The sequence below is a fragment of the Grampus griseus genome (assembly GCF_964374135.1).
Source record: "Grampus griseus genome assembly, chromosome: 15".
NCBI lineage: Eukaryota > Metazoa > Chordata > Mammalia > Artiodactyla > Delphinidae > Grampus > Grampus griseus.
The window spans coordinates 58,499,694-58,512,394 of NC_139009.1; the positions used below are offsets into that span (position 1 = coordinate 58,499,694).

Here is a 12,701-nt window from a genome sequence, read left to right on the forward strand (position 1 = left end):
TAACCATAAGTTTGTTTTGTCTGTGAGTTCTTCTGTTTTTTATATAGATTCATTTGTATTATTTTTTTAGATTCCACATATAAGTGATATCTTATAATTGTCTTTCTCTGTTTGACTTACTTCACTTAGTATGATATTCTCTAGGTCCATCCATGTTGCTGCAAGTGGTAATATTTCATTCTTTTTTATGACTGAGTAATACATATTCCATTGTATATAAATATACCACATCTTCCTAAGTCAGTCATCTGTTGATGGGCCCTTGGGCTGCTTCGATGTCTTGGCTCTTGTAAATAGTGCTGCTATGAACATTGTGGTGCGTGTATCTTTTTGAATTAGAGTTTTCATCTTTTTAGGATATATGCCAAGGAGTGGAATTGCTAGGTATGGTAGCTCTAATTTTAGTTTTTTAAGGAATCTCCACACTGTTTTCCATGGGAGTCGCACCAATTTACATTCCCACCAACAGTGTAGGAGGGTTCCCTTTTCCCCACACCCTCTCCAGATTTATTATTTGTAGACTTTCTGATGATACCCATTTTGACTGGTGTGAGGTGACATCTCATTGTAGTTTTGATTTGCATTTCTCTAATAATTATTGATGTTGAGCATCTTTCCATGTGCCTGTTGGCCATCTGTATGTCATCTTTGGAGAAATGTCTATTTAGGTCTTCTGCCCATTTTTTGATTGGGTGGTTTGTTTTTTTGAGTTGTATGAGCTCTTCGTATATTTTGGATATTAACCCCTTGTAGGTCACATCATTTGCAAATATTTTCTCCCATTCCCTAGGTTGTCTTTTCATTTTGTTTATGGTTTCCTTTGCTGTGCAAAAGCTTTTAAGTGTGATTAGGTCAGGTCCCATTTGTTCATTTTTGCTTATATTTCTTTTGCCTTGGGAGACTAATCTAAGAAAATATTGCTGCAGTTTATATCTGAGAATGTTTTGCCGATGTTCTTTTCTAGGAGTTTTATGGTGTCATGTCTTATACTTAGGTATTTAAAGTATTTTGAAGTTTTTTTGTATATAGTGTGAGGGAGTGTTCATATTGATTTGCATGTAGCTGTCCAGCGTTCCCACCACCACTTGTTGAAGAGACTGTCTTTTCTCCATTGTATTAATATATTATTGCCTCCATTGTTGTCGATTAATTGACCACAGGTATATGGATTTTGCTATGAATTTTTTAATGTATTCATTATGTTGAAAAACCAGTAACAGTATTAAAGTCAAGAGCTGTTAGAGAAAAAGATCATGTAATCAGCTTTTATTCTTATATTTCTATAACTATCAATATTATAAATATTTATCTTTTTGGTCAATTAGTATAACAATGTTTGTATTGTCACTTGCTATATATTAGTAAAATTGAATAATTGATATACTTTGTTTCACTTAGTGTTATGATATTCTTTTAAGCTATTGAAATATTACCTGGAATAATGCTTTCATAAAGCATGATCTTCATATATATGTATAGGTAAAGCCAATTTTCTTATTTGTGGCAGTATTGTCAAATTCTCACTAATATAATAGGGGTTGTTTTGTTTTTTTAAGTTCTTTTTTTAAAAATATTTATTTATTTATTTATTTATTTATTTGACTGCACCAGATCTTAGTTGCGGCACGTGGGATCTTTAGGTGCAGCACACGGGATCTTTTAGTTGCAGCACGTGGGATCTTTTAGTTGCAGCATGCGGGCTCTAGTTCCCTGACCAGGGATGAACCCGGTCCCCCTGCATTGGGAGCGTGCAGTCTTAGACACTGGACCACCAGGGAAGTCCCCTGTAATAGTTTTTTTGAAGACTTGAGCGTAAGGTGAATTAACCCATCTGGTTACACAGGTGCCTTCATCAAAAGCATATGACCCCTCTAGAAAATATTTATGTACTGTCTTCATTTTAAGAGAAAGCATATTATCTGTTCTTTCAATGTGTAGTGCTTTGCAGTTCAGTGAAGTACTTCCACATTTATTGTTTGATCTTTATACTAGCTCCTTGGTATAGGCAGCGTGAAGAGACAGTCCACCTGTGAGTACATAAAAAGGTTTTACATTTAAATTTTTTTCTGCCCTGATCTCTTTTAATTTATTTTTATACACTAAAGAACTTCCTAAAATAATAGCCTAGTTGTGTTTATAGCTAAACAGTGAGTGTGTGAAAGGGTTCTATAAACTTAAGATAATGATTGCAAGATTTTTATCCAGGGTTCTTAGTTTCTACTTTACTTGTAACATATCCCATCTTTTCCCAAATATATTCATAGCATACTTATCTTGCACAAATACAGTAAGATTGTTGAAATAGGAGACCCCTCCAAAAAATGAGAGTTAATTATTTACTGGAATTCAGATTTGAAGCATTTTGTAATGTATGAAATGTTTTATAAACCATCCTACCTACTTCTTTTGTATATTCAGTTTTTAAGTGTTGGATGTTCTCTATTATTCAAGACTTTTCTCATCTGTATCCTTTTTGAGTTTAATATAGAGTCTCACCGAAGAGACTGAGTTAGAATAAGTGGCTTTCTTGCATTCTTATTATGTATGTGACTGTATTGCCCCTAATGAAGCACTCTCTTCCACACATACTGAGTATCTGCTCGCTACTGTAGGGCTGCTAAAGTGAGAAAGACAGTGTACTCCATTGACTCTAGGTTATAATCTAGTAAAGTCTCCCTCCAGGGTTCTCCTCTTCCAAACGCTTTTCCACATTGCCAACAGGATTAGCCTCCTAAGTAGAAATATAATTTCACTTCCCTGCTTAAATAAGACCAGGGACATTAGATGATAGTTAGGGATTATTGCTTTATATGTGATATATATTTACAGATTAAAGGATATGATGTCTGGAGGGTCAGCCTCAATAATAATTAGTTGGGAGGGATGTGGGGAGAAATGGGAGTAAAACTAAAACAGGAGTATTGAACCTATATGGTGAGAAAATTTGGCTCATTGTACTATTTACTTTTTTTTTAAGCAAAGCTTTTATTTATTTATTATTTTTTAAATTTATTTATTTTTGGCTGTGTTGGGTCTTCATTGCCGTGCATGGGCTTTCTCTAGTTGCGGCGAGTGGGGGCTGCTCTTCCTTGCGGTGCACAGGGTTCTCACTGCGGTAGCTTCTCTTGTTGCGGAGCACAAGCTTTAGGTGTGTGGGCTTCAGTAGTTGTGGCGCATAGGCTCAGTGGTTGTGGCTCACGGGCTCTAGAGTGCAGGCTCAGTAGTTACGGTGCACGGGATTAGTTGCTCCACAGCTTGTGGGATCTTCCTGGACCAGGGTTTGAACCCGTGTCCCCTGCATTGGCAGGTGGATTCTTAAACACTGTGCCACCAGGGAAGTCCCTATTTACTTTTATATGTTTGAAACGTAAGAAAAAATTTTAAAGTAACAGAACAAATACATGGGAACTCTCTCTTATCTACAGGAAAATTTGAAACTCCTGTGAACGTAGCCTGTGGGGCCCTTTAACAGTCTGTCCCAAATGCCTTTCGCTTTATCTCCTCTCATGCTCATTTTAGGCTCCAGCTGCACTAAGTTCTTCATACATTTAGTACCCTTTCATGCTCCGGTCCTTTTTTGCTAGTCCTTCTACCTGGAATGCCCTTCCTCTGCATAGAGTTCACCCCTGACGTCTACCCCAACAAACTCCCTCTCAGGCACAAATAATACTTCCTCTGTTATTATCCCCACTCTTAATCCCAGGCAATAAATCTGTGCCTTCTTCATGCTGTTAACATCAGTTCTCTCCACGTTATTATCTTATTACTTATGTCTAGTTCCCTGCTAGACTGAGCTCTTGGATGTCAAGGATATGTTTTATTAGTTTTATTTCCATTTCATTATTTTTTATGTATTGTATTTGTTTCAATATATTTATTAGATAATGATGATGAAGATGGCCCCGGTATCTAGGTACTTAATAAATGCTGTATATGAATGAATGTATTTTATCATTTGGAATTCTAAGCTAATAATAATGTCATTTTATTATTACATCTTGAAATAACAGTGTTTCTCTTAGTTGATTAAGGTTTTTAAAGTAAGAGGGCCAAGTAAAGATTAACTGATAAAATTCTACAGCTGTTTTCTATTAAATACTGAGTTCGTATAGTTGTACTACTTTAAAAAATGGCTTGTGTGCGAAACAATAATATCAAATGGTAGGTGATACCAAGTCACGTCTTAAATAATAGATTTTAATTTAATTTTACTTAGTAGTTAGACTTTTAAGTGTTTTATTTTCTCAGTAAGCAGAATTTCTCATAGATTATTTCCCCCTCTTCTCTGGTTTCACTGGGCCCTAGTAAAAGTATTCTAGAAGTCAAGGCAATAAATGAAACACTAAAGATTTAAATTTTTTTTTATTTAGCAGAGGTAATGGGCTAGATTTAATCATTGCATTTTGATTTTTATCTGTACTACAAAATTTTATTTTTAAATCTAGTAGAAAGTTTTTCTCTTGTTGTAACTCACAGTTATTTTTCAAATATTAGTTGCTGATTTTCTGTGAGATTTCATGTTTTATATATATTTCTAGGCCTCAAGAAATCAATAAAGAAGAGCTAGAGGGAAATAGCATGAGGTGTGGTAGAAAGCTTGCCAAAGATGGTGAAGTAAGTATGGGTTGTGACTCTTAATAGTCTTATACAAATTGTTGTACTGTTAGTGCAAAATATACTTTCAATAACAATCGTGATACATATTATACCTCAGAAGAGCTTTTCTGTGGATTAGTTTCTGTAGCATGATATCCTGGGCAAGGAGTTACATACTCAGTGGTGATTGATTATTCAGCCTTCCCTGAGACTGTTGAACTTTCTGGGTCTAGATATGAGATATGAGAAGATCCCTCAGCAAACCAGAAATAAAGATAAATAAGATGTTAAATGGGAGCTGTTACATAGTCTTAAAAGTAATTCTTTCTATTTTACAGTTACCCTAGATCAAAAACATTCAAACGCTTTAATTGCTACCCACATTAAAAATTATGTATTTCATTAACACCCAGTACAAATGCATATAAGTGAAACAAAAGTATTACAAAACAGTGCTTACAGCTACTTTGTCCTATAGATGTATTTCTACTTAATTTTTTTTAAAAAGCTGATTGTGACTCATTAAATTGATTTTACAGCCACTAAAGAGACATGAACTACATTTTTTTAAAAACTCTACCCTAATTGTAATTTTCATCTTTGAAAACAGTTCAGCCTAATTTAGATAACCATTTGGTTATTTTTCTCCCAGATTTTCCCTAATTTTAACTTTAATTTTGAAAGTTTCATTATTTTATGTTTGCATTCATAATTTCAGAGTATGAAAGAGGAATAGCATCTTATTTATTCCTTAGTCCTCCTTATTGTCGCTTCCAGACCTTGTTCCACCCTCATCGTCATTGAATCACAGCTCCTTTGAAGTGCATACTTCTGCACCACTCACTACTCTGACTGTGGCCATCATTCGCTCGGCTTGCTGGCTTTCTTTCTCCCTACTCTTCTTATCAGTCTTGGTGATTTTAGCATCTGTTCCCTGACCTTCCTTCCCTCCGTGATCTTGTGCTCTACCCTACCTCAGGAACCAATGTCTTATAAGCATATCCTCAATTTTTGTATCACTAATTCATGTACCCTCTTCAAAATTTCCATTTTAAGCATACCACTTGCAGACTCCACCTCGTGTTATCTTTCTAGCACTCTCCCTCTAGTACCTGGACTCCCAACAACTTTTTAACCCCACTAGAGTGTACAATACATTGTTCTTACTATCTTTTCCCCATTACCCTCTCACCACATCCCCTACTTCTTTCTTTACTTGACTTATATTTTATGTTCCATCTTAAAATTGGTCCCTGGCTGGGGTGGGATGAATTGGGAGATTGGGATTGACATATATACACTATTGACACTATGTATAAAATAGATAACTAATGAGAACCTACTGTATAGCTCAGGGAACTCTACTGAATGCTCTGTGCTGACCTAAATGGGAGGGAAATCCAAAAAAGAGGGGATATATGTATATATGTATAGCTGACTCACTTTGCTGTGCAGTAGAAACCAACACAACACTGTAAAGCAACTATACTCCAATAAAAATTAACTTTAAAAAGTTACTGACCAGGGCTTTCCTGATGGCACAGTGGTTAAGAATCCACCTACCAATGCAGGGGACATGGGTTCGAGCCCTGGTCCGGGAAGATCCCACACACCACAGTGCAACTAAGCCCGTGCACCACAACTACTGAGCCTGTGCTCTAGAGCCTGCGAACCACAACTACTGAGCCGGCACATGCCACAACTACTGAAGCCCGTGCACCTAGAGCCCGTGCTCCGCAACAAGAGAAGCCACCGCAGTGAGAAGCCCGTGCACTGCAGCGAAGAGTAGTCCCTGCTTGCCACAACTAGAGAAAGCTGGTGCGCAGCAACGAAGACCCATTGCAGCCATAAAATAAATAAATAAATACATAAATTTATTTTTAAAAAGTTATTGAGCAAAATTAAGGCAGGGAACTTTTGTAGGTAACAATTAATTAAAAACAATATACAAGGTGGAAAAAAAATTGGTCCCTGGCTTATACTCTTAACTTCCTTTTTCCCTTTTTCACTCAGTCAAATTCACCAGGCTAAACCCCAGTTCTTGTTAAATCCCACCTTTCCATGCATTCCATGCCTGCTTCCATACAAATGAATGTGACTAAAGAAAAACACCATACAAACCCCAGCAGGTTTCACTTGAATGTTGTAACTGTAAACTTCAAGCAGGTTTTTAGTGCTAAATGGTGATCCTCCTACATTTCCCTAGTGAATTTATCCTCCTACTCCTGGAGTAACTCTCATACCTTCTCAAAAGGGCAATGCTACCACCCTTATTCTTTCCATTGGCCTTGCTTCTTTCTTTATTCAGAAAATAAAAGCAGTAGGAAGAGAATCTGTGCATCCTCCTACCAACAATACTACCAGTCTCCTTGCATCTGCAGCCGTGTGCTGTGCTTTTCCTTTTACTAGAATGGATGAACTGTCTGCTTCTATCCTAGTCCACCTCCTCTTATAATGGACCCCATCCCTTCTCACTTGTTCAAAAAGTTTGCTCCTACAGTCATCACCTCGCTCTCCTGCATCATCAGTTTTTCTCTTCTGTATCATTCTCATTTAGCATATTAACATGCTACAGCATCCCCCATCTTAAACCATTCCCTGACTCACATTCCCCTCTAGCTTCCACTCCATTTCTCTGCACCCTTTTTAAGCAAAATTCATTGAAAAAAGTTGCCTGTATCCACTCCAATTCATTTACTCCAGTAAAGTCAAGTGAAACGCTGTGCCATTGTCACCAGTGATTCCTACATTACCAAGTCGAGTAGTTTTTAGTCTTCCGAAAGTTCTTGGCAACAAGTGAGTTCTTCACTCACTCCACGGAGATTTTCTCCATTTGACTTCCAGGACAGCATACTGTGCTGGTTTTCCTCCTGCTTCGTTGGCTGCTCCCTCTAAGTCTTTGCTAGATCCTTCTCTTTCTCAACAAATGTTGGTGTGACTGGAGGCTCAGTACTTGGACTTCTTCCATATCTGTACTCTCTATGCTGACTCCTAAGTGATCTCTTATAGTCCCATGACTTTACACCAACTCCTAACTCCTGTATCCAGCTACTCACTTGACATCTTTCTTAGAATTCTAATAGCCTCTCAAATATAATGGTTCCAGCTGAACTCTTTGATTTTCATTCCCAAACTCCTCCTTCCCAAGTATTCTCCAGCCCATAGATAACCCTTCTGTTCATCCACTGCATAAGCTCCACACTTCAGGTTCTTCTTCCTTTTGTTCCATATCTGTTGTCCATAAGAAGTTCCTTTGAATATATATCTTCCAAATATATATATATATATATATATATAATTTTTTTTTTTTTGGCTGCATTGAGTCTTCGTTGCCATGCATGGGCTTTCTCTAGTTGTGGCGAGCGGGGGCTGCTCTTCCTTGCAGTGCATGGGATTCTCATTGCAGTAGCTTCTCTAGTTGCGGAGCACAGGCTATAGGTGCATGGGCTTCAGTAGTCGTGGCACACGGGCCCAGTAGTTGTGGCACATGGGAGCACAGGCTCAGTAATTATGGCGCTCGGGCTTAGTTGCTCTGCAGCATGTGGGATCTTCCTGGACCAGGGATCTAACCCATGTCCCCTGCATTGGCAGGTGGATTCTTAACCTCTGTGCCACCAGGGAAGTCCCCCAAATATATTCTTACCACATCTACCACTACGACCCAAGTCCAAGCCACCATTATCTCTTGCCTGGACTGTTGTAGCTTCATAACTGCTCTCCCTGATTTTACTCTTGTTCTTATACATTCTGTTTTCCACACAGCAGCCAAAATCATCTTTTTAAAATGCAGGTTAGATCATGTTACATCCTTCCCTAAAGTTTTCCGTTAGCCTCTTACCACAATTAGAAGAAATCCAAACTCTTTCCTACTGTGGACTCTAGGCCATATGTTTTCTGGCCCCTGACTGACTCTCTGAACTAATCTCCAGCCTCCGTCCCCCTCGGTTATTGCCCTAGCCACGTAGCCTTTTTGCTGTTCCTCAGATATGCCAAGCATGTTTTTACCTCCAGAACTTTGTACTTGTTTTCTTTGTCTAAGTCACTTTTCCCCAGATAGCTACCCAGTCCACTCCTTAGTTGACTCAGGACTCTAGTCTCATAGCACCTCCTTAGAGAGATGTTCCCTGACCACCTGCCTGAACCAACAGGCTCCCCAGCTGCCAGCCCACCTCCCCTACCCTGTCACTCCCTCCTGGCATTCTATTCTGTCCTCTTCCATCCCATTTCATGTTTGTTGTTCATCTCCTCCTCCACACAAACACACACGTATTAAAATATACATTTACTAGGGCAGAAACTTCTTTACTGCCATTTCTTTAATGGCTAGAGCAGTACCTGGCACAAAATATGTGCTCAATAAATATCAGTGAACTCTTGATTTAATGTTGTAATTCAGAGGGTCAACCAAACACTTGAAGTCCTAACTTTACTTCATTATACAATGCCACTTTACTTAATAGTCTCTCATTAACTATTAGGTGATAGAATAAACAAACTTGTGAACCTCATGATGGTATTTAAAATAACTCAGTTGTGTATCTGTTGGTTAGTTACTTAAGGTATTTTAGGGTATTTTTAAAATTTATTTAAACTAAAAAAAACAGTTCACTCATTTCTCCTGCTCCCCACCCCTCGCCTCTGGCACCCACCAAGCTGTTCTCTGTATCAGTAAGCTTAGGGTTTGTTTTTTTTTTAGTACATATTTTTTCTTAGATTTTACATATAAGAGAGATCACACAAGGTATCACTTAAGGTATTTCAGAGTATTTTTAAAGCAGGAAAAATTTTAGCGGATTCTTACTACCTCTATCTAGACTCCTAGTCCCCTAAACTATACCTACTTAGAGTTGGTATAGCTTATAACTATCAACTAAGCCATATTAGTTATGATAAACTAATTAGTTTAACATATTAGTTATGATAAAATGTGGAGAGTTGATGAAACAGATCATGAAGAGACGATATTAGCAAAGTACCTGAAGGAATAATGATCATAGAGGCTGCTTTTGCTGGCTTTGATATATACTATGTCTATGTGGTAAACCTTGTATATATATCACAGATATATTGTGTGTGCTAAGCCTTAAGGCACTGACAAAAAGTAGGGACCCATAAGACAGAAATACTTGAAATGAATTAGAAAAAGAAAAGACAGTTTGAACTTTTTATTTTTGACTTGCTAATATGATAAACTGAAGTAAATCTTTCTCCTTTGTATTTTAGTACTGCTGGCGGTGGACAGGTTTTAACTTCGGCTTTGACCTGCTTGTAACTTACACCAATCGATACATCATTTTCAAACGCAATACACTGAATCAGCCATGTAGTGGATCTGTCAGTTTACAACCTCGAAGGAGCATAGCATTTAGGTAGGATGAGATTTTCCCACCCCACTCTTCCTCACTCTAAAAGAACTATAAGAAATGAAATAAAACCATAATTTACACCAACAATAGTAGAACTTTGGTAAGATACAATATATATGAAACTGCAAGGAAATGATAAAGCTCCATTCCTACAAAATGTATTAATAATCAAAATTAAAAGACCCAGATCTAGTATGTCAGGAAGAAAGAATGGGCTGGAATATGAATGGTGTAGGATTGATACTGGGCTTGAAGCTGTTGCCTTGCTGCTATTCCTAGAAAATAAAAGGTCTAAACTGGAAATACAACAAGGTATTCTTAGAGGAAAACATGTCTGGTATTTTCCTTAACTTTCTATAGGATTTCAGATGTCCAACTTCGCCTAATAGTTGAGCTGGCAATATTTTTCTGGAGAGGATGCTGACAAAATGGAAAATAGCTTAATGAACGGATTATTTAAAAGTCATATATTTACCTTATACCATACACAAAAATTAACTCAAAATGGATCAAAGACCTAAACATAAGAGCTAAAACCATAAAAGAAGTCTTGGAAGAAAACAGGGGAAAAGTTTTATGACATTGAATTTGACAATGATTTCTTCAGTATGATACCAAAGCACAGGCAGCAACAACCACAAAAAAAGTTGAACTTCATCAAAATTAAATTGTGTGTCAAAGGACACTTAACAAAGTGAAAAAACAACCCATGGAATGGGAAAAAATATTTGCTAACTGTATATCTGATAAGACTATATAGAGAACTCCTAACATTCCCCAACAAAAAAACAACCTGATTCAAAAATGGGCAAAGGACTTAAATAAACATTTCTCCAAAGAAAATACACAAATGACCAATAAGCACATGAAAAGATGTTCAACATTACTAATCATAAGGGAAATGCAAATCAAAACCACAGTGAGATACCACCTCACACCCGTTAGGATGGCTAATATCAAAAACAAAACAAAAGTGTTGGTGCAGATGAGGAGGAATTAGACCCTTGTACATTGCTAGTAGGAATGTAAAATGGTGCTTAGTTTGTGGAAAATGGTGTGGCAGCTCCTCAAAAAATTAAATAGAATTACCAAAATGATCTAGGAATTCCTCTTCTGGTTATGTACCCAAGAGAATTGAAAGCAAGGACTCAAACATATTTGTACACATAGCAACATTATTCACAACAGTTAAAAGGTGGAAGCAACCCAGGTATTGACAGATGAACGGAAAAACAAAATGTGATGTATACCTACAATGGAATACTATTCAGCCTTAAAATGGGAGGAAATTCTGACATGTGCTATAACATGTCAGCTTGAAACTTGAAGACATTACACTAAGTGAAATAAGCCAGTTACAAAAGAACAAAAATACTGTATGATTCCACTTACATGAGGTACATACAGTAGACAAGTTTATAGAGACAGAAAGTAGGATGGTGATTGTCAGGGGCTGAGGTAAGGGGAAATGGGGAATTCATGTTTACTGGGTATGGAGTATCAGCTGGGGAAGAAGAACAGGTTCTAGAGATGAATGGAGGTGATGACTACAGAACAGTGTGAAATGTGTTGAATGCCAAGAACTATACATTTAAAAATGGTTAAAATGGTAAATTTTATGTATATTTTATCACAATAAAAAAGGCATACTTGGAGACTTCCCTGGCGGCGCAGTGGCTAAGACTCCATGCTCCCAATGCAAGGGGCCTGGGTTCGATCCCTGGTCAGGGAACTAGATCCCACATGCATGCTGCAACTGAGAGTTCTCATGCCACAACTAAGGAGCCCATGTGCTGCAACTAAGACCTGCTGTAACCTAATTAATTAATTTTTAAAGGCATACTTACAAATTATTTTTATATCTCAGATATAGATATAGCACAAGCTTTTATATCTCAGATATAGATACAGCACAAACTTGTAAATCTAAATGGAATCAGTTTATAGTTTGAAAAGACTTTAAATTCTTAACAAATAAAAGACTTAAAGATTTTAAAAAATTAAAAGAATATGGAAGAAAAAAGTAATTATTAAAGTAAGGTAGGGCTTATTTAAATTGATATGTGCTTTAAAAAATCATTAGTTTTTGTGTGTGTGTGTGTTTTTAATTCTAGATTACGTTTGGCTTCTTTTGATAGTAGTGGAAAACTAATATGTAGTAGAACAACTGGCTATCAAATACTTACACTTGAAAAGGACCAGGTATGTTTGATTACTTTTCTGTTAATTTTTTCATTATAGTATTTGCCTTTTGACTCCTCTTTTGAAAATTCTTAAGTAGATTTAATGTTTGATTTAAAGATTGGTTTGAGAATTTTTTGAAGGTAAGTATGGAAGTACCATGTTCACTTTTGCATAATTTACTCCATTCTACCAGAAGTGTAACTAAGACCAAAAACAATAATAATAAAAAGAAAACAGGGCTTCCCTGGTGGCGCAGTGGTTGAGGGTCCGCCTGCCGATGGCAGGGGACATGGGTTCGTGCCCCGGTCCTGGAGGATCCCACATGCCGCGGAGCAGCTGGGCCCGTGAGCCATGGCCACTGAGCCTGCGCGTCCGGAGCCTGTGCTCCGCAAGGGGAGAGGCCACAACAGTGAGAGGCCCGCATACCAAAAAAAAAAAAAAAAGAAAACCAATTTGATTTGAGGGGCAGAGCTGACAATAAGGAAATAATTATTCATCCTGAACATGATCTTCACAAAGTTATGAATCTTAATTGTTTTCTCCATGTGTTCATTT

At 37.3% G+C, this 12,701-nt stretch overlaps 1 protein-coding gene across 1 annotated transcript in view; it reads left to right on the plus strand.

Annotated features, from left to right (window-relative positions):
* GMCL1 (germ cell-less 1, spermatogenesis associated) overlaps positions 1-12,701 on the plus strand; it is a gene marked incomplete at its 5' end in the record, with an annotated part of 48,267 nt that overhangs the window by 27,998 nt on the left and 7,568 nt on the right. Inside the window, 3 exons of the mRNA XM_082672624.1 lie at positions 4,539-4,614; positions 9,820-9,965; positions 12,077-12,164. Of these exons, the coding sequence (XP_082528750.1) occupies positions 4,539-4,614; positions 9,820-9,965; positions 12,077-12,164 (310 nt within the window). The remainder of the gene's footprint in view (positions 1-4,538; positions 4,615-9,819; positions 9,966-12,076; positions 12,165-12,701) is intronic.